At 41.2% G+C, this 22,442-nt stretch overlaps 1 protein-coding gene across 1 annotated transcript; it reads left to right on the forward strand.

Annotated features, from left to right (window-relative positions):
* The first annotated feature begins 1,293 nt into the window (after window positions 1–1,293).
* Window positions 1,294–22,206, forward strand: LOC102794614 (procollagen galactosyltransferase 1-like). The gene is made up of 12 exons (XM_006790779.3): window positions 1,294–1,615; window positions 6,748–6,858; window positions 6,955–7,072; window positions 9,238–9,372; window positions 12,187–12,391; window positions 12,490–12,609; window positions 14,440–14,516; window positions 14,624–14,730; window positions 15,097–15,229; window positions 16,281–16,408; window positions 20,194–20,400; window positions 20,519–22,206. The coding sequence occupies exons 1-12, from the start codon at window positions 1,398–1,400 to the stop codon at window positions 20,787–20,789; spliced, it is 1,830 nt and encodes a 609-aa protein (XP_006790842.2). The 5' UTR covers window positions 1,294–1,397; the 3' UTR covers window positions 20,790–22,206.
* The last annotated feature ends 236 nt before the right edge of the window (window positions 22,207–22,442 follow it).

Below are 22,442 nucleotides of genomic sequence, written 5' to 3' on the forward strand. Positions count from 1 at the left end.
TGTATGTATGTATGTATGTATGTATGTATATGGGGACAAGCCAGTGCACTGTATATTAAAGACCACCAGTAAGGAGGGTCCCATTGGTCGGAGATTAACAATGATTGCCTCTGGTGCTGTTGGCCAACAAGGAGCCTGTGGAAACTACGGTACTGTTGGCCGAAGACAAAGGAAGAGGAGAGGGGGAGGCGACAAGAGAGAAGGAAAGTTAGAAGTGAAGAGCTGAGAGTAGGTGTAAGCTATAGCTGGTAAACAGAGAGTATTAGCTGATATGATGGCAAAGACAAAGGTAGTTATACTGATACTTCTTGTAGAAATGCCATGCAGGAGGAAAAGTGGAAGAGCACAGATAAATGGATGTAGTGAGGGAGGAAATGCAGAGGATTGGTGTGACAGAGGAGGCTAAGAATAGGAGGAGATGGAGGCAGATGATCCACTGTGGCAACCACTAAAGCAAGCAGCCCCAATAAATAAATAAATAAATAATATAAGGAAAAATAAAAGTAGCTTATGGAGTCTGAGTTGTACTTTATGTTTTCATTTGTAATTGTGGACATGTAGGTCATCTCTATCCACTAGGGGGTACTGCAGTACCTTCAGCGCCACCACTTTCCAGCAAAAAGACTCAACACCGGCCAATTACACAATCTTATACTTGCGGATTTCTTCTCACGTTGAGATCCGGAAATCATTTCTCACTAATATCTTTCATTTTAATCATTCAGGTTTAGTGTTAATCACTAAAATGCCTGGTAGTGCTTAGGTTTGCTGTACACCATGATTTTAATTATTTGCTCTGTAATTAATATTTATGTATACAAAAATCACCATTATTGTCATTATCATGATTATATTGTCACTTGGGTATAACAGGTGCATGATTATGGGACACGGCATGAGATGAAGGTTTTACTCAAACAGTAGCTCCAAAGCAGAGCGTAAATCCCCTTAGTTTAGAGTTTCTGGAAGATATGTTGCAGAGGTATGACAGGCCTGCAGTGTGCTCAACACATCCGACACGCCCAAATGGCTTTCCATCTGCTACAGCTGGATCTATTCTTAAAGGGGAGGGCAGCATATGGCAAAGTGTGAGTCCAGTCGGCCTTATAGGAAAGAGAAGGTTGTTTTATATATATAGGTAGGATTCATTCTAGCTTAACCTGTCAGTAGCTCGCGGTTAATTTTCTCTGTAACTGTGCTGCATAGCCGCTGCGAAGCAACGGCCTTTGGACAGCAGAGAGTTCCCCTTAAAGCAGTCAAGACCTGCCCTTTAATTCAGCCAGCTCCTCTGCCATGTACACACTGTCGGCATAATACAACAGCGGGACCCTCGGCTACTACATCCCCCAGTCTCCTTCTCTGTCCGCCCTGGCTTCTAGGAGTTACTCGCCCCTGCCATGCACCGGGTCACCTCGTTACTGCTTACCTTGCTGTTCGTTCTCCTGCCGGGCCGGAGCTGGGGCTATTTCCCCGAGGAGCGCTGGAGCCCCGAGTCTCCGATCCTCGCTCCCAGGGTCGTTATCGCGCTGGTCTGTCGCAACTCGGCGCACTCTCTGCCGCTGTTCCTCGGAACCATCGAGCGCCTGAACTACCCGAAGGACCGCATTGCGCTGTGGTGAGTGTCATCAGTGTGTCGTGTCAACGTATTAAAGGAACTAGCTGACAGTAAAGTACAACAAAATGGGATTCACTGTAAGCTCTCAGTGGCGCACGAGAGACACGTCGAGCCCGGGTTTAAATTATAGAAGAAAACTCTGCGTGCGTTTGCGCGTGCGCTTGTGAGATTCGATCAGATGGGGGCGCTGTGTTCTAAAGCTGTGGGAACACATATGTAGCGTGGGCTTTATCTTTGTAAATGACACCAGAGATGAAATGAGTGCAACTGGGAGCAGCGTGGCTTCCCCTACTGTGTGGACCTGAGCTGGCAGAGCAGGGAGGGCGAACTCCGCCTGCAGAGTCAAGCCCATGAAAAGTTCCATTCAGTCACGGAGCTTCTCTTACATAGTCCCTCTCTTTCTCCCCTATCCCTCCCCTTTCTTTCCCCTCCCTCTTCCCCTTCCTCATCTTCGCCTCCCAAAGTCGTCTGGAAACAAAACTAGCATTTAAAACAATTTTGAATACATCTTTTACAATGCAACCAGACACAATAGACTGTGAATGTGAGCCCGTGTATTAAAACGCCTCCGCAGGACTCATCTTCTTTTACCTTAAGGCTGTTTTTTTTCTGTTGCCACCCAGCCCCCCTCCTTCTAGATTTTTCCTGTCTCCAGCTCTGCTAACTTCCTGTGATCCCCTGCCAGTAGATCTGTTCTTGAAAATTGAGAGATTCTTTTAAATTTTTCATCAGCATTCACACCTGACAGGTTAGATTATATGCTAGTTGGCAATCCAGTGGTCTAATGAAAGAAAATGAGGGGCTAAACGCCTCTAGCAGAGTTGCGTTTAATGTGACAGCAGGAAGGGGAATTAAAACTAAACATCAGTCACTCCTGTGAAATGGCTGTTTGATCAGAGGATGCCGTGCTTCATTTAAATGCTGAATTGAACTTTTTCCATCAGACCCAGAACGAGGGACTCAAGTGTCCGTGTGCCTCTTCAAACAAACCAACCTGGATGTTGAGCGTCTTTCCTTGTGTCTGAGCCAGATATTTGTGCCTGATTTTAACCATGCCCATGTGGCAGCCAGTTTTCAGCGGGCTCTCTTTGATATACAGCATAGCTCATCTCTCCGTGGAAGAGCTGATATAAAAAGTTTTGAAATGCAGTGTGAAAGACATATTCTGAGCTGCTGGCTTGCCACCTGTCGATGTCTGCAGTTATCAACGTGACAGGTTAAGATGAAATACTTGGCAAACGGCCACACACACACACACACACACACTGGTGAGTGTGTGTGCTCTGCAGGGACATGCAGTGGGGATGTTATCATCAAGCCATAAATCATCTTCCTCCTCCTTCCTTTTTTCCCTAGCACTCTCATATCCGTTAGGCATGGCTGCAATCACACATATTTATTTTTCACAAACCCTTTTTAATTCACTACCTCTGGCCATTCAGAACTTCACAGCTGTCAGAAATTTGTGTCCAACGGAGAGAAAAGAAGTAGACACATGCAGAGAGAGAGCGTGGGAGAAGAAGATAGATTGGTTAGCTGGTCACATGTAGGTGCTGAGATGACACCGCTGTGTTAAAAACGCCACAGACAGATGGGAAGGCTAACATCAGCAGCACGTTGACTGACGCTCATTACATGACAGGGTTGGAGTTAAATCCATTTCTGCCGTGTTACACATTCTTTCCCTCTTTCACGCTCCGTCTGTGTTTCTGTCTTTGTCTCTGCCCCTCCCTGACACACTTAGATTTGTTATGATAGCACAGAGAGCAGCTGAATGCCACCCTCCCCTTCTGTGGCTCTATTGTCTGCCTTTCTTTCCCCGTCCACACCTGATACTAGCGATGTGACGCTTTGAACCTCAAATGACAGCAAGGCCATAAAAAGGATTATGAGGGCATTCAAAAAGTTCAGCAACTGAGCGTATGAAAATCAAAAGCTGGTTTACATTTGCTTGGTATCTTCTTCAAGGTCACATCCTTTTGTAGCCCTGCACTGCTTCCAGCAGCGCTGGGAGTCTCATTTTGAGCACTAGTAGGAGTGTAGCTGTTAATTCACTGTGGAGCTTGAACTTGGATATAGAGAAAATGTCAAATTTGATGTCAAAGATTTTATCGGTCGGCATCATCGCTGGTGATGAGAGTTCTGTCTCTCGCTAAGACCCAAAAGTGTTCAGCAAAGGATCCTGCTGTTTCCAATCCCCCCAAATGTCCATTAGACGAGCAGCACAGCCAGGAGCATGTTTGTTTTCTTTAGGGTTATTTTTTTTTGCACTGTGAATTTGTCCTCCAGGCTCAGACTATCAATGTCCTAAAGTGTCTTAGGTTGCCATTAAACTGCACTCTTTAAATATCAACATATTCATTGCCAAGTTTTTCTTTGAACATTTCACTCATGTTCAGCTTAGTCTTTGTGTCATTTTCATTTTGTTTATTGAGCCACTTAACACTGACCCATTAATAGAACAGACACCCAACTCAAGTGTTGAACCGACGTCGTGTCTAAACATAACAGACAATTTAGCAAATATCTCATTTAAATTTTATCTTTAGACATTTTGTTACTAGTAGCCTGTCACAAAAACACGTCATTTCTTTAGTTGAATGTATGAAAAATAACATTTTTCTTTTATCAAGAAGGTCAAAACAGTGTCTTAAAGACACAACCTTAACAAATGTGAACAAATCCAGGAAAGACCTAACACAGGACCTGAGACACATCTGAAAATTAGTGGCAACGGGTGTTATGAACTGATGAATCCAAATTTGAAAAATTTAGTCAAGAGACAGGTACAACAGTGACTGTCTACATCCATTTGTAAAACACGATTTAGTGCTAGTGGAGATCTTTCTAATATAATGTAATTGTTAGTACTGTCACCATCTTGAAGGTGTCCGATTGTTTCATGACAGTTTCATTTTCAGTCTGACAGTGATCTTAAAAACACTGCCAATGCAGTAAAAGCATACTTAGATAAAAAAAAAAAACACACACACAATAAAAAACTTTGAGTCATGCATTGGCCTCCCCAGAGTCCAAACCTCAAAGTCATTAATGCAGTGTGGGATCACTTTGATAGAGAATGGAATAAAAGGCAACACGTTCAAAGAAGAGATCAGAGTGTCCTTTAAGAAGCCTGAAGAATTATTTCTAAAGCCTACTTACAGAAATCACAAGGCAGTCACATAAAGGCAGTCAGGCACAGGACAGCATAAGCAGTAAAGGACCAAAGTGGAATGTGTGCAATAAAGGACCATTCTAATTATGCTAAAGACATTCAATCCAACCTTTTAACTTCGACTGTAATTGAAATCTGCATTGGTGAATGCATGTCAGGGATGAGAATGTGTAGAGTATCCCCATGTCATCAGCTGAAAGAATGCCAGGCTGCAGCACATGAAAAATGACCTTGCTTTATATTACCTTTGTATTACTAATATTTATTATATACATTACTTATACATTAATTTTAGGTTCCAACAAAAGCCTCTGAAGGTTTGTGACCATGGATAAAAAACCTTCAGAGGCTTATGCAATGACTTTGAGCTTACCACCCAAATATTCTCATACATCTTAGCTCTGTGGGCTGTTTCAGCATTTTTCAGCTTGTTTCGTTTCCTTCAGAGTTCTAGTTGCTTTGTTTCGCAAGACAAAGTTTGTGATTAACCAGTACACAGCACAGACAGTACGAAACACGTGACCATTGTATCAGCCCGCTGGTTGTTGACTCTGTATTTTGAAGTCTCAGTGTTGGTGTTTCAGCCACTTACATGTTGTTATTGTTTTCTTGAAACTGCCATATGTGGATAAAAAGGTTGAATCCCAATTTATCAGCTAAAGCTAGTTAGCAAGATGCAATAATAAACTGTAGGTGCAAAACACAGAAACAGGTATCAGCTAATTTAATGATGCTAAATCTTTCCTCACCAGGACTAGAACACCTAGTCCTTTATCTCTAGAACAGGGGTAGGCAACGCCAGGCCTCGAGTGCCGGTGTCCTGCAGGTTTTAGATCTCACCCTGGGTCAACACACCTGAATCAAATGATTAGTTCATTACCAGCCCCCTGGAGAACTTCAAGACATGTTGAGGTGGTAATTTAGCCATTTGAATCAGCTGTGTTGGATCAAGGACACATCTAAAACTTGCAAGACACCGGCACTCGAGGCCTGGAGTTGCCTACCCCTGTACTAGAATGAATGCTGAACTTGATCCAACTCTGTTGAATGTTTAGCAAGGTTTAGTTTGCTAACACCATAATAGCATTATAAGGTTTGTTGGGGTTTACCTTACAATAAAAAATTATTGGTGCCATATAAATAGATGGTAGATAATTAAATCTAAAAATGACTGAATTTTAAGGCTGAAATATTTTGTACAGTTGATTGATATTTGAAATTTTCACCTAGTTATTAAATGTCTTTATTCCAGTCAAGACGTGTTGATCTACTGATGCTCATTTCTGTATGATTTTGGAATATTAAAAATGTTGAGTTTGTGCACCGTCAAGTGTTGCAAACTATTTGAACTTTATTACTTAATGCACAAAACATTTCCCGCTTGATTTTTGGAAACAACTCACAATCCTGATTGGAAAACAACCAATAATCAATCTATAATCCTCTCTACCACCTCCATACTTCAGTGTATAAAACTGAACAGGATCATTCTTCTTCCAAAAGCAGAAGCTTTGTGTAACTATTTATGCAGAGACATTAGCTGACTGCAGTAAATGAGACAGAACAGAAGAGAAAACAACAGGGCTCCTGCTGAGAAAATGCTGTTTGAGTGGCAGAATAATAAATGCTGGCGAATATTAATAAATAAAAGTACATCATGTACAGGGATTACTGTGGTTGTTTGAAATGTAGTCAGTGACCCAATAAAACAGAATTTTATAGCGACACCGACCAAAAATAGTTTTCCTAGGATTCACAGCCTTGTCTTATTAATGCTAGGATTGGGACCAATGCTATTCCAGCATGTCTCTAATATACTGTATATTGTAATAATAAATTTCACACATAATGATACACGTTCATCTCCCTTTAAGCCAAATTAAGGCTTAATACTTGTTGGTACCAGCAGAACTGTTCTTTACTCAGAGTTCGCTCTCTCCTGTCATCACTCCCACAGGGTGGCGACAGACCACAACATAGATAACACTACAGCCATCCTAAGAGAGTGGCTCATCAAGGTCCAGAGTTATTACCACTATGTGGAGTGGAGACCCGAAGATGAACCCAGGTACGTGCGTGCCCATGTGTGACAATGGGTCTCTGTGCGTGTTTGTGTGTGCGTGGTGTGCACATTACTTAATGCATCTGTCTTTGCATGCCTCAGTGCCTTTGAAGATGAGGTGGGGCCCAAGCACTGGAATAATCTCCGTTATGAACATGTAATGAAGCTCCGTCAGGCAGCGCTGGACACTGCCCGTGAGATATGGGCAGACTATCTTCTGGTATGCTATCATCCACTCTGCAGCTCTACAACTATGTGCTCTCAGCTCTGTGAATAAGGCGATATCTGTGGAAATTACAATACGCTGATTCACGACACTCCACTCTATTAACAGCCACTCATCCACATTATCCACAAATGCTTATATCTCTTCAGAGAACTGAGCTAAAAAAAATTCAAAATATGCAAATTTCAGGCTGACATTTTTACTAATGCTGTTGTGTCAAATGTTAAATTCTTTATAGTTTTAAAACCCTAGTTCAGGGAAGAACAGTGCTCTTGCACTTGTAAACAACTACAGCTCCGTGTACCTGGTAACTAAAGGCTGAATGGCACACTGCCAGAAATGAGCTTGTCTTTTTTTTTTTTTTTTTCCCGCTGTTTTGTTAGAGCTGTTTCGATTCGACAATGCAAAAGGACACAAGAAGTTAGGCTTTCAGTGTATTATACAATTGTATTGTTTTAAACCATTATTATTTAGAACTCTTGCATGCTAATACCTGTGTACAAGTAAACTTGTGGCCAGTTAGCCAGTACTTTGAGATAGGACTGTTTTACATCATTCCTTCATATATTAGGTAAACAGGTAGAGATATGCATTGTTTTTTATTAATATTTGCGATGTAAGTAAGAAATAACAATTTAAAAGATTTTCCACTAGTTCCTACCATATAGTTTTACATACAGTCATGTGAAAAAGAGAGTTTTCATAGGACTCTGTGCAAAGTTGCATAAACCACAAGAGTTTTGGAACAATAAGTGGAGATGTTTGACCATAATGCATAACACAGCATCAGCACAAACACCTCATACCAACTGCCAAGCACGGTGGTGGTGGGATGATGATTACGGCTTTTTTTGCACTGAGTTGAATGCTATGCTATGCTAGAGGCTGTCTGACAGCTAAAGCTTGACCCAAATTGTGTCTTGTTACATGACAGTAATGCAAAGCGCAGCAGCAAATCTATTACAATAAGAAAAGTGGTTGAAAAAGCCCAGACCTCAACCTAATTAAAATGCTGTGGCACGACTTTAAGCGAGGCGTGAATAAACAAATGTCCTCGAACCTGAAGCAACGTTGTAAAGAAGAGTGGGCCAGAATTTCTTTAAACAGAAAAACAATTACTCCAAGGCTGCTAAAGATGGTTCTGCAAGCTGTTGAATGAATCATGGGATGTACTGCATAGAGTCCTGAGAAACCTTTCTTTTTAAACTAACTACATTTATGCTACATTTCTAGCACAAGTTCCTGTGACTTATTGGGACAAACACTGGCCAAGGCCAAGGCACATATGGTTGGCAAATTATAGGAAAACGCTGAATGCTCTGTGGGGGTCTGGTGGTTCTGTTAAGCTGTGGTGTATAGTCCTGCTCGCATGGATTGGGTCCAGCTGTCCCAATAGAGGAAAGTGAAAATGGTAATCGGTACAAAGTTGCACAGTAATCACCTTTATCTTGTTAATAAACACTTGGTCTCTCTCATAGCAACAATACCCCATTCACAAAGCACAAGGAGCCGTTGAATAGCTTTATGAGTATGAAAATGATGTGAACCATATGCACACAGTAAATAGAAGATTTTAGACCCATATGTTTAACAGCACTCTTTGCTACCATCATCCGAAGACCAAACGAGGGAATATCCTTCAGAGGAATTACGCTTTGTCCCTTCAGTAGAATTTTAGAGACTTGGAAAATCAATGCCTAATGTAAGTGTACTGAAGGTGCGTGTGCAAAAAGCCAATATCAGAGGATACATTTTATGCTGAAGACATACACACACATAGTTGTCTGGGAGCACTTGTTGGAGTGCATCTGTTGTCGTTGTTGAGATGTAATGAGGCAAAGACTTTGGCACTGAACAAAAAACAGAAAACAACAACAACAAAAAAATCTTCCCTGAAAATCAATTCAGAACAGAAACTCAGTAAAAATGAGCCTACAGCAAATACTAGTGCAGTCTGTTTGTAAGGGTTTTATAAAAAATTACGTGCTTCGAGGTGAAAAGGTCTAAGAAGGAGCGGCCTATGCTTGCAGTGTCTAATGATCAAGCCATGTTGCCGTGGCTCAGTCAATTATTGTGAAGCAATGGCTGACATTTTGGGTGCTTACATGTGTACCTTTGTGTGCGATAGTCAATACTGTGCCCTTCTCGTCTGTCCGCAGGTGGCCGACTGTGACAATCTGCTTACCTATCAGGATGTGTTGTGGAAGTTGATGAGGGAAAACAAGACCATTGTAGCTCCCATGTTGGAGTCCAGAGCTGCATACTCCAACTTCTGGTGTGGCATGACCTCACAGGTACTGCAGATTTCTTTTGAGCTGCTATCCATTTACACCCCATTTAAATTTTGGCTATGTGGTATCTCACATGCTATGCATTCATTCAGTTTGGATGTGTGAATAATGTAGTAATTTGTGACAACAAGATGGCAAAGAACAGTCTAAAATGCAATAAGCACGATAGCACAATAAGAGTATTTAGAAAATGCTATTATCCACCGACTCAAAAGGATAAACCACAAGATGGTGCATCTCTTGGATTTTTTTTTCCTTTTTCTGTGCATCGTTAAATTTATAACACTTAATTAAGTTTCTGCTAGCTTCAGGTTTTAATCACAGTGACACAAAGAAAAGAGACTGCAAAGATTATTCATCATCGGTTGTCTTCAGATCTTTAAAGCCTTAAATTGATGCAAAATTAAGATCTTAACTTTTTGAGAAATTGCTGCTACGTCTCTAAATCCATTTTTCAGATGTCTTCAGATGATAGATAAGATTTATGTGTCATTTTCTTATGCTTGGGAGGATGGAGAACCTAAGCCAGGGGGTCAGTTGCTTGAAAGGAAATAGTGTTTTATACTTTTCTTCTAATTTTCCGCTTAGTTTTTGTCCAACAAATTCTTTGCTTTTTAAAAAATGAATGCTGTACTTCTAGAATGTGTTTTTTAAGCCTTTTTGTAAATGCAAGAGCTTAAATTTAATCAAAGTGGCCTTAAAAAGCTATTAGATTTAGCGTCCCTCAATCTGAATATTCCTTGTTATCAAGGTTAGTCTCTTTATAACGTGTCTTAAAAACCTCTTTTTATATCCTGGATGAATAATGAAATCCACTATTTAGTCTGTTGGCTACTGATAGTCTGTAAAATTTTAATATTTCTGCTGTGGAGAAGAAAAACACATTTCCTGCTGTCCTCCAAACACTGAAAAATAATCTAGGAGAACATTTACAGAGTGTTTTTTTTCTTATGCTTCAGGAAATTATATTTGTACAATACCTAACTTTAGAAACACTGTAAATTAACCAATTTGAAGGTGTGGTAGAGTCTTTATTATTACCAGTGTAGTGAATGGAGTGTGTTTGATGTGTAGGTGCTATATACTCTTTGTTAGGTACAAGTGCTTGTACAGCTTTCCATTGAATGGTTTGAAGAAGAGAAGCTATCCAGAGGAGGATGGTCAGACTGAACATATTTGAACATACATCATGTTGAACTTTGAAGCTGTTGAAAATGATGCTGCTGTCAGATAAGAACAGGAAACCGAGGCTACAATTTGCGCTGCGTCACCAAAAGTGGACAGTAGGTGACTGGAAAAGTGTTGGTCTGATGAGTCTTGATTCCTGCTGCAACGCTTGGATTGTGGGGTCAGAATTGGAAAAATACAACGTTAAAGCGTGGATCCATCTTGCCTTGTGTCGACTCTTCTGGGTGGTAACACTTTGGACCCATTTCCATGTCCATCCCTTTTTTACCAGGGGTCTCAAACTCCAGTCCTCGAGGGCCGGTTTCCTGAAACTTTTCCATGTGTCCCTGTTGCAACACACCTGAATACAATTTATAGGTCATTAGTAAGACTATAGAACTTGACTGCATGCTGAGGTGGTATTTTAGCCATGAGTGAATGAACATTGTGCCATAAAATTACTTTTAGAAGGACATTTTTTCAAACACTTACATTTACTGAAATTTAACGGTTAAGGTTGCCACTTCAGCATGCAATCAAGTTCTATACTCTTGCTAATGACCTACTAATTTTATTCAAGCATGTTGCAACAGGGACAGTTTGAGGACACCAGCCCTGAAGTTTGAGACCCCTGCTTTATATCCACAGTGGTCCATGAGCTCCAAATGAGCTCCACAGTCATCAGATCTCAATCATCTTTGGGAACAAGAGATTTGTGCCAATGTGTGATGCTATCGTGTCAACATAGATCTGAGTCTTAGAGGAATGTTTCCCGCTCTGGGTTGAATTTATGCCATGGACAATTAATTAAGGTGGCTGTGGAGGCAAAAGGGGGTCCAATCTTGCCCTAGCAAGGTGCACCTAACAAAGTGGCTGTCGACTGTATATGCTGTGGAATCCCTTAGGAAATTAAAAGTTTTGCTTTGTCTGGTGAAGTAATATTACCATATATAATATTTAACATAACACGCTGGTACACAGACAGCATAAACAGTCATTTTTTAAAATTTGTTCTTTCGCCACTTGCTACCACTTGCTTCACCAGACGCCACTGCTGTCTCTGTTTATTCAAATGAGTAAATATATACCTCTATTTATTTATTAATTTATATATTTATTACCCAAAGTAGATTGTTTTGAATTGAATTGAAACATGTTTCCCTGAGTATGCAGACACTGCTGCCATGATTTTGACAGCATATCTGATTCATCACACAAGCTGTCAGTGATCTATTCCTGTCTTGGCAGGACGCCTTTCAGAACTCATCTTTGTTTCTTTTCAGATCAGAATAGACACGAGGACGCTGACTGTCCTCTAGACAAAATAAACCATCTTCAGCCAACAGTCTGATTCCTCTAAAGAACATTTCCTTCAGTACAGTTAATAGGCCTGTTGCCAGAAGGCAATCAGTCAATGTCTTTTCCATGTCAGCGCAACCCAGAATTTCAATATTTGCTCTTCGAAAATGTCTTTTGTCATAAATTAAAAAAATATGTAGATATTTCAACCTCCTACGAAGTGCTACAGGCATTCAGAAACTTTAAGTCAAATCCCAGTCCTTCAGTTCAGGTTCTTGCTCACCTTATAAATTGGACACAGCTGAGAGCTGTTTGTAACTATAGCACACAGTGTTTCTGCACTTCCTGCAGGGTTACTACAGGCGCACACCAGCTTATATGCCCATCCGCAGGCAGGAGCGTCGTGGCTGTTTTCCTGTACCAATGGTCCACTCTACCTACTTGATGGACCTTAGAAAAGAGGCCTCCCGTCAGCTGGCCTTTTATCCACCACACCCAGAATACAGTTGGGCCCTGGATGATGTCATTGTCTTTGCCTATTCAGCGCGCATGGCAGGTGAGTTAAAGGCAATAGAGCTGGAGTTTTTATGTGGTAGGTCCATTAAAGTTCTCTAAAAAGAAAGCGTAAGCTTGTTTTTTATCTCTGGCCTACAGATGTGCAGATGTATATATGCAACAAGGAGACTTATGGGCATTTCCCGGTGCCAATGCGTTCTCATGCTACCTTGCAGGATGAGGCAGAGAGCTTTTTGCATACTCACCTTGAAGTCATGGGTGAGTCAAAAGATCAAAGCGCTCAGAAATGCAGAAGTGATTTGTTTGTGTTTACTCGTTGGGTGCAAGTTTTCTTGTGATTAAGGCAAATAAAGTTGTTTATGTCTCAGAAGTCTTTAAGCTAGTTATATTCAAACGGATTGATCTGTTGGTACTCAAGACATCTTTCACTTGCCTCGTCTGGTCTGTAGCACTGAGTTGCATTTAAAAAAATTTCCATCAAAACTAAATCCTCACGCCAGCCAACTGTCGTCTTTTGCTGTTCCCTCAGTAACAAAATAAATGTGAAGTTGCACTGAGTTAGAGCGGTGTGACCTTCTACCAAAGCAGTGCCATATGCTGTATAACTCTTGACAAATGAGCACGGTAGGCATGATGATATGGTCATCTCAGACGTGCAGCTCAGAGTACAGTACCATCTGTTTGTGAGAGGTAGCCAAACAGGAAAGTTTAAAAGGAAGGATGGCTGTAAGGGAGAAGAGCTAAGAGGCATGTTTCAGAAAGAGAATGAAAGCACAGTATACGCTAGATATGAATTATTCTTAACCCTTTAAAACCGGTCAGAGCGGGCACGCTCCGTTTTGCGTAACTATTTTTAAATCCCGGTAGCTCTGCAACCACGTAAGCTAGCGCAATACTTTTTTTTGCATATGAAACCGGAGGAGTTGTACTTACATCTTATGCCATCAGCTTGTCCTCGGTCACGGTTTCCTTCCACATATAGCTTTGCAAAAACTGCATAAAAAGCACTTGCAGCAACAAAAACATAATATTCCAGAAACACGCTTTGCCAATCCGATCAGCTGTTCATAACACTTCCTATGTTGGAATAGACGTTAGCACGAACTATCGCATGTCCGCCATTACCTGCCCGAAACCGGAAGTGACATCATTTCGCGGAAATGTAGTTTTTTTTACCATCAGGGCCTCATGAGCCTATACTGGTGTTTTCAAAAGTTATCTTTGACTTTATGACTTTCTGTGTCGTTTCTGGGATGCTTAGGATTCATATTGCACTGCTGGAAATAGTTTATTTTGATGCACATGCTGCTTTTTTGCAAATTTGCATCATAATATCTATTTTCGTTTTTCCTGCAGTATATAAAAATTGGTGTATTTCAAAAATAAAACTATGAAGACACTCAAAATAAATTTCCTGTGGTGGGAAACTATTTTGTGCAACTTTTTTGTATTTACAGTTTTGAGGGATAAGCCTCTTAAATTTCTCTAACTAGAAATATATGTTAAAAAAACAAAAACGATTTTCAATTTTTTTGTAGTTTATTGCACTTTTTTACAATTTATGTAATTACTATGGACTTAATGCAGACATACTATTAAAATTTAGACTGTAATGGTTGTATTGATGTATAGCAACTTGAAATGCTCCCAAAAATGGCTCCACAGCATGTAAAAATATAATATAAGCTCTGGCGGACTTGGTTCTATGGTAGGTCTTAAAGGGTTAACTGTGAATCATGAAAAGCTACTCCAGCGTGATCTCAGATTAAAAGTATAGAGTTGAAAATGAATAAAATATGTAAGTATCACTTTTTAGAAAAAGAAAGACAAACCACACAACGAATACTAATACAAGCTAATAATAACCTGATTATAACACGGTTTTAATACTTACCAGTATCTTGCAAAATACTACATCAAAGGAAATCAAAGGAAAACATAAAGTGTAGATTTTTTCCAGCGTTCATAGGGGAATCCCTCACAACTATCTTGTGGACCCCTGCTGTTCCCTAAACCACATTATGGGAACTCCTGTTCTAACACATTACTCATTCTCTTTTTTCCCTCCCCTCCTTTTTTCTTTGACAGTAAAAAATCCACCATTGGAGCCCTCCAGCTTCCTGTCTCTTCCTCCCAAGCAACCTAACAAGATAGGCTTTGATGAGGTATACACACACACACACACTCATTCACTCTCTCTCACTCTCTCTCACACACATAAATACGTGCACAGTAATCTAGACGTGTGTGTTTTGCATCTGCGTGCACCCAGGTGTTTATGATAAATCTGGTGCGGAGAGCTGACCGTCGTGAGCGAATGCTGAGAACTCTGTACGAGCAGGAGATCAGCTGTAAGGTTGTTGCTGCTGTGGATGGCAAGTACGTTTCTCATTTTCTTCCTCCCCCACCGCTTGTGTCTCCCTGATTTGTGCCTCTGCAACATGCAGTGTAAATTGATGTAGTGAGCCCGGGCTGAGACAAACAACCAGGTGAAAAGCAGCTGGTCGCTTGCTCTTATTTCTAGATTCCCTGAGCCACATACTTTTTGCTTATTTATGTCTCTAACCTTTGCGTGGGCTGTCCAAAAGTTAGGCTGTTATTCAGTTATTCATAATTGATTTGTTTCTGCAGTCAGTCCTGATACCTGTATGGTTTACGAATATATTTGTGTTGTACATGTTTATTCACTGTTTCATTTGAGTATCGATTCCATATTAAATCTCAATGTCCATCTCTTTCTCTCAGAGCTCTGAACAAGTCTGATATAGAGTCTATGGGGCTTAAGATGCTGCCAGGATACAAAGACCCTTATCACGGTCGACCTCTAACCAAGGGTGAACTGGGTTGTTTCTTGTCTCATTACAACATCTGGAAGGAGGTGAGACTCTTGAGCTGGCCTAAGGCAATTATGTCTACCTGCACGTCTTAGATAAGGTTTATTGTTAAAAACACAATAATTGAGATTGCGTGAGGAAAGGTGGCTTGAGCGGCAAATAAACTTGTCTTCTATATGTTTCAATGAGAGCGCTGCTTTTTTTGGGACAAATTTGTAGTTAAATCTTATTATTATTATTTTCATGATGAAAATATACTTGCTGTAATAAAAAGTGCAAGGAAAGAGAGAGGAATTACAAGCGAGGCAAACCCGGCATGCATCTACTCAAGGGCGTTGCTGTGCATGTAATCTCTATGAACTGCTATCTGCATGTGATTATGTAGGATGTATAAGCAAAGAAAAGGAGACTGGTAGCTTTCTCCAATTACAGTTCTCTTGTTGTCCAGCCTCAGTTTACCAATCATGTTTGAATAGACTTTGATTGCATGCATTTAAACAGTCCACATGAAGAGCAATTAAGGGACTGTATTCGCCAAAATGCAGTTGCAAAACCAGTGACTTATTGCGTTTTCATGAGCCTTTTCCATTGTATCTGTATTTGCAAACAATAACCGGGAAGTCACAAACCGGATATCCACTATCCGGATATCCTGGCTACACTGGAGGCCATCAAAAATAGTTAACAGCCAATTGGTTCCCAAAATTGTAACCTATGTCGTGTGCGCCCAGTCTACATGGTCAACTGGTAGTTTTCATAAAGAATCTTTTTTTTTAAAAAACCCAAAACTTTATAAAAGACTTCATAGTTTAGCTGCACTGTTTGTGAGGAAAAAGCTCAGTAAGTACAGTAATTAAACCAGCTGTATTCAGCCACTCCTGTTATTTTGGGAGAATGAACAAACACACAGGCTTTTATGTGTAATTATAGAAAATTAGCCATTTGTAATCATTTTGTACGAAGGACCCATAAAGGTCAAAAAGGATTTAACAAACGTTACACTAAATCCACCTAAGTACATGATGGATTTTATGCACAGGCTCACCGATATATTGGCAGCACTGTAATGCTCCATATCCATATGTCTTCGTTCAGATAGTAGACCGAGGTCTCCAGACCTCTCTGGTCATCGAGGACGACCTCCGCTTTGAAGTATTCTTCAAACGTCGCCTTCAGGCACTGCTGCAGGAAGTGACATCACACAAGCTGGACTGGGATCTCATGTGAGTGATGCTTCAGTGAACTGAGGGAATACACAGTGTAGTAAACAGAGAGGATTATCATCTCCATCATCCTCTTACAGTGAAATCCAACCATCTGTCACACGATATCTCAGACGCCACCAGTCAGATGCTGAGAACACTTGTGGGAATAATCCAGTGCAGCATCCCACTCCTGAGCACCGTCCAACGGCATTTTCATTGAAACTATCTGAAATAAGAGCTGTTCGGGAGACTCATCTAGACATGACCTTCGAATATTGCAGCAAAGTCTGCTTGAACTGCGCTGCAACTATATTTAGTATTTCTAAAAGCCCGATCGTATATTGTTTTTTTTTTTCTTATGAATTCAACAGCTGAGGAGGAATTGATTGAATTTTCTTGCTGCTGGGTTCTTTGTCATAGTGGCAGCAGAGACTCATTGATATCTCATTAAGAGTTTCCCGCTATGCGAGTGTGAAAAAATGTTGTTAAAACACAAACATTTGTTACAATCACATTATTAAGTGGAAATTATCAATCGAACTCCAATATTGTTATGTGGAGTCATTTTTAGGCTATAATTGCACAAACGTTGTAATTGATGCATTTGCTACTGACTGGCAAGAGAAAGGGATTTGGGTCCCATTCTGCCTACTTACAGTGGGGCAAAAAAGTATTTAGTCAGCCACCAATTGTGCAAGTTCCCCCACTTAAAATGATGACAGAGGTCAGTAATTTGCACCAGAGGTACACTTCAACTGTGAGAGACAGAATGTGAAAAAAAAATCCATGAATTCACATGGTAGGATTTGTAAAGAATTTATTCGTAAATCAGGGTGGAAAATAAGTATTTGGTCAATAACAAAAATACAACTCAATACTTTGTAACATAACCTTTGTTGGCAATAACAGAGGTCAAACGTTTACTATAGGTCTTTACCAGGTTTGCACACACAGTAGCTGGTATTTTGGCCCATTCCTCCATGCAGATCTTCTCAAGAGCAGTGATGTTTTGGGGCTGTCGCCGAGCAACACGGACTTTCAACTCCCGCCACAGATTTTCTATGGGGTTGAGGTCTGGAGACTGGCTAGGCCACTCCAGGACTTTCAAAGGCTTCTTACGGAGCCACTCCTTTGTTGCCCGGGCGGTGTGTTTTGGATCATTGTCATGTTGGAAGACCCAGCCTCGTTTCATCTTCAAAGTTCTCACTGATGGAAGGAGGTTTTGGCTCAAAATCTCACGATACTTGGCCCCATTCATTCTGTCCTTAACACGGATCAGTCGTCCTGTCCCCTTGGCAGAAAAACAGCCCCATAGCATGATGTTTCCACCCCCATGCTTCACAGTAGGTATGGTGTTCTTGGGATGCAACTCAGTATTCTTCTTCCTCCAAACATGACGAGTTGAGTTTATACCAAAAAGTTCTACTTTGGTTTCATCTGACCACATGACATTCTCCCAATCCTCTGCTGTATCATCCATGCGCTCTCTGGCAAACTTCAGACGGGCCTGGACATGCACTGGCTTCAGCAGCGGAACACGTCTGGCACTGCGGGATTTGATTCCCTGCCGTTGTAGTGTGTTACTGATGGTGACCTTTGTTACTTTGGTCCCAGCTCTCTGCAGGTCATTCACCAGGTCCCCCCGTGTGGTTCTGGGATCTTTGCTCACCGTTCTCATGATCATTTTGACCCCACGGGATGAGATCTTGCGTGGAGCCCCAGATCGAGGGAGATTATCAGTGGTCTTGTATGTCTTCCATTTTCTGATGATTGCTCCCACAGTTGATTTTTTCACACCAAGCTGCTTGCCTATTGTAGATTCACTCTTCCCAGTCTGGTGCAGGTCTACAATTCTTTTCCTGGTGTCCTTCGAAAGCTCTTTGGTCTTGGCCATGGCGGAGTTTGGAGTCTGACTGGTTGAGGCTGTGGACAGGTGTCTTTTATACAGATGATGAGGTCAAACAGGTGCCATTCATACAGGTAACGAGTGGGGGACAGAAAAGCTTCTTACAGAAGACGTTACAGGTCTGTGAGAGCCAGGGATTTTCCTTGTTTGAGGTGACCAAATACTTATTTTCCACCCTGATTTACGAATAAATTCTTTACAAATCCTACCATGTGAATTCATGGATTTTTTTTTCACATTCTGTCTCTCACAGTTGAAGTGTACCTCTGGTGCAAATTACTGACCTCTGTCATCATTTTAAGTGGGGGAACTTGCACAATCGGTGGCTGACTAAATACTTTTTTGCCCCACTGTACTTGTGTCCATTTGCAATTTCACCGTGGATATCCAGTATCACCAGTGCACATCTTCACTAGGTTTGGGCGATTGGACGAATATATCGACTACTGACGATAGGCTGAGCCCATCGGTGATCGTTTTTACAAGGGCGATTTATTTATTTATTTGCCCATGAGTAAGTTTGCTAATAATGATGGAGCTAATAGAAGCAGTCAACAGCATCCTCTTTCATCTGCGAGCAAATGCACCCTCCTCAGAATACGCCCAAATGCTTGTTGATGGAGCTGCAGAAGCTGGTGATAGCCTAGCATACTCAGCGGGATGGTGGACACGTACATGCTCATGCAAGTTAGTCGTGTTTGAGTACTTTGCTCGCACTATACGTCTGCACAAGCGGGACACCGCTTTGGTTGGATCCTTAAGTTTACCTCTTTCATCCCAAATGGGCAACTTTATATTTTATTTTAGTGTTGTCAGCATTAACGCACCGTCATCGCAACTATCGCGATTAAGAATGAACCCATCTGGAGCGCAGACTGAGTCAAAATCCCTGAAATGTCTCTGTCAACGCATTTCGGGCAGTTTGTCCAAAGATTGTTCGTTCTGTGCTCTTGGGGCGACCGTGGCTCAGGGGGTTGGGAAGCGTATCTGTAACCGGAAGGTCGCCGGTTCGATCCCCGGGCTCTCTGTCCTGGTCGTTGTGTCCTTGGGCAAGACACTTTACCCTACCGCCTACTGGTGTTGGCCAGAGGGGCCGATGGCGCGATATGGCAGCCTCGCTTCTGTCAGTCTGCCCCAGGGCAGCTGTGGCTACAACCGTAGCTTGCCTCCACCAGTGTGTGAATGAATAGTGGCATTGTAAAGCGCTTTGGGTGCCTTGAAAAGCGCTATATAAATCCAATCCATTATTATTATTATTATTAGATGGGTTAAAATTTTTAATCGTGATGACCGCGTTAACGCTGACATCCCTTATTTTTTGGGCAAATTAGTTCGTCCATGTTTGGACTTCTTCTGTGTTGTAAACACGTGCATGACTACATTGCTCCGCCCATCAAAAAGTCTGCACATGCGCACATGTATCGGCCATCGCCGATTATTGGACTGACAATTGTCGGTTGGAAAATTTTTACATATTGCCCAACCCTAATCTTCACTGTTGATGAGAGTTTCCCAGCAAGTATCCAAGCCCCAAGAAGGCGCATCAGGGCAGAAGTAGTTCTAAAGGTTTTGCGTTGTGTACTTTTCCTCCACAGTTAGACCATCACTGCAGAATTTGACATTAATGTTCTGAAGCATCACAGTGTGCCTGCTCACAGTGGGTTTTAAAACAAATTGGAACAATATTCATCTGTGTGCTGATTCTTAGTTGCTAATTAAAATATAAGTTCACTTAGTTAATTCAAGAGGATAAAACTAAAAGGCTCATATTAAAATCTGATGCCTGCCATCTCTTCTATCTGGATTCAGTTGTTAAGACAGTAGAGTAGATTTACTGTTATTAGCTGTCATTTCAAATCTGTGATCTGTGCCTCTTATATGTGAACAACTCTTGCAGTTATATTGGGCGGAAACGAATGCAGGTGGACCATCGAGAGAAGTCGTTACCAAACATCCACAATCTGGTGGAGGCCGACTATTCCTACTGGACTCTTGGCTACATGTTGTCGTTACAAGGAGCCAAGAAGCTCCTCGGTGCAGATCCTCTAAGGAAGATGCTGCCTGTTGACGAGTTCCTTCCTGTCATGTACAACAAACACCCAGTGTAAGTTTAACCCATCTGCTCTCCACGTGTTCTCTTTGTTATCTGCCTCCTCTTTGTGATTTCTTTTCTGTGGCGCTCTTGTAAATCTAATCACATCCCCGCTTGTCTCGCTCATCAGATCAGAGTACATGGTCCACTTTGAGCGTCGGGACCTGCATGCATTTTCCGCTGAGCCGCTTCTGGTGTATCCGACCCATTACACAGGAGACCCGGGCTACATCAGTGACACGGAAACATCAGTAGTCTGGGACAACGAGTCAGTCAGGACCGACTGGGACCGAGCCAAGTCCAGGAAAACTCAGGAGCAAGAAGAGCTGAGTTTCGAAGCCCAAAACTCTGACGTATTGCAATCTGAACTGGAGAACTGGAGCGCACGGGACGAGCTGTGATGAAGGAGGGAAGATCTGAGGAGAAGTTAGAGAGAAGGAACTCTGGCATTCAGAGATAAGACTGAGGGAAATAGAGCAAAGCTGTGATAGTGGGAGGAAATAGAAAATATGGAGGGAATCTAACAGAAAGCGTGGAATAAAGGAGTCATAGTGGAACAGATGGACAATGGGCTGATGAGGAACAAATTATTTTTCTCTCTTCACTATTGAATCTTTCTCTTGAGAGAGGAGGTTAGATGTAGAGTTAACTCTTGAAGAGTCAGCTGTCAGCTTTTGTTTTATTTATTACATCCCATAGACGTCCCTTGTCCACCGCTGGTCTCTTAATAGTTTTTAACATGAGAATTTCACATGCAGTTTTGCATGTCTCCAAAAGACACTCCAGTAATGTTTCAACTGTCCAGAGCAATTTCACCAATACTTTCCCTAAATCACACGTTAAAGCTGCAGTATGTTCTGAGTTCAAATGTGACCTCCTAAAGAATAACAAGGTTATATTATGTTTCTTCTTCTACTGTCTAAAATTCTCTCTCTGGAGAAAACAATCACCAAAACATTTCCCAACATGGTTCCCGGCATGTTTGGCCCTCTTCACTGGATGGATCCGTTCCACCAAGAGACTTTCGGTCATTCATTAGTTTCAGTTTAACAGCTTTTGGAGTTTAGAAGGACTAAAATAAACCAGCAAATCTAAAAAATAAGAAAAACCATATTAACATATTGATAAATATCGATGATATTGATATATATAAATTTCCTGTAAATTCATGTCGTGAAACTTCATATTTATATTGTGATCAAATCCAGGTTGGGAACATAGACTGTATAGGGAAGATGGTGTGGGCCACTGTGACATCAGAAGCATTTTGAATGCTTCAGCTTGTTTTTTTTTATGGTTTTCATCCTTTATTGTCTGAATTACTCTAAAATTAACAATAATTACATAATGAAAATCATAAGAAATCAAACTGTGATTGAAACCAGTGAGAAGTAGAAGAACGAGTAGCTCTCTGCTGGCCATTGGGGGGAAAAAATGTCAGTTTAAGAGCATTCTCACTGGTTTCCCTTTTCAAACCACGAGGCTACGTTTATCTTTCATATTCAGTCTGTGGCTGGGAATCACCTCTGTTCGCCTTTTCTGACTCTTAATACCTTGATCTTTAATTTAGGCCCAAGCAGCCATTGTTATTTACTACATGTTATGTTTTGGGAGATTAATTTTAGGCTTACTTATTTGTAACTGATGAATGTATCTGTTTTAACTGTCACCAAAGGATTTGTTCACACTTGAATAACAGCAGGATTGATTTTTGTATTTCCTTAGTTCTCAGCTCATATTGCAGTTTTAACCCAGACTTGCAGCTTTGGTTGCATTTTTGTTTGTTAAAACAAATGAATATAGATTTTTTTTGTAATACCTCTAACGTCTTGTCTGTTCTCTGTGTTTTCAAAGTGTGTCTTTTTTGCTTTGTTTTTACCAAAGGATGACTAACGCCTTTGATATGACAGGATTGGTTGGTTGACATTTTTTCTCCACTGGATTTAAGTTAGGCTGAAACAGGGAAACGCTAGAGCATCAGCACCTCAAAGCTCAGTTAAATGTACATGGAAGCACTGACACGCTGCCGGCTGTGGTTAAAGCTGCAGTGGCTA

Source organism: Neolamprologus brichardi, chromosome 6, assembly GCF_056152115.1.
Source record: "Neolamprologus brichardi isolate AB-2024 chromosome 6, ASM5615211v1, whole genome shotgun sequence".
Taxonomy (NCBI): Eukaryota; Metazoa; Chordata; class Actinopteri; order Cichliformes; family Cichlidae; genus Neolamprologus; species Neolamprologus brichardi.

What these genes read in the sequence shown, in the direction of transcription:
- LOC102794614 (XM_006790779.3), top strand. Translation starts at nt 1,398, where the DNA reads ATGCACCGGGTCACCTCGTTACTGCTTACCTTGCTGTTCGTTCTCCTG. An exon ending in AAGGACCGCATTGCGCTGTG is followed by an intron (nt 1,616 to 6,747) that starts GTGAGTGTCATC and finishes TCACTCCCACAG; the next exon opens with GGTGGCGACAGACCACAACA. An exon ending in CTATTCAGCGCGCATGGCAG is followed by an intron (nt 12,392 to 12,489) that starts GTGAGTTAAAGG and finishes TCTGGCCTACAG; the next exon opens with ATGTGCAGATGTATATATGC.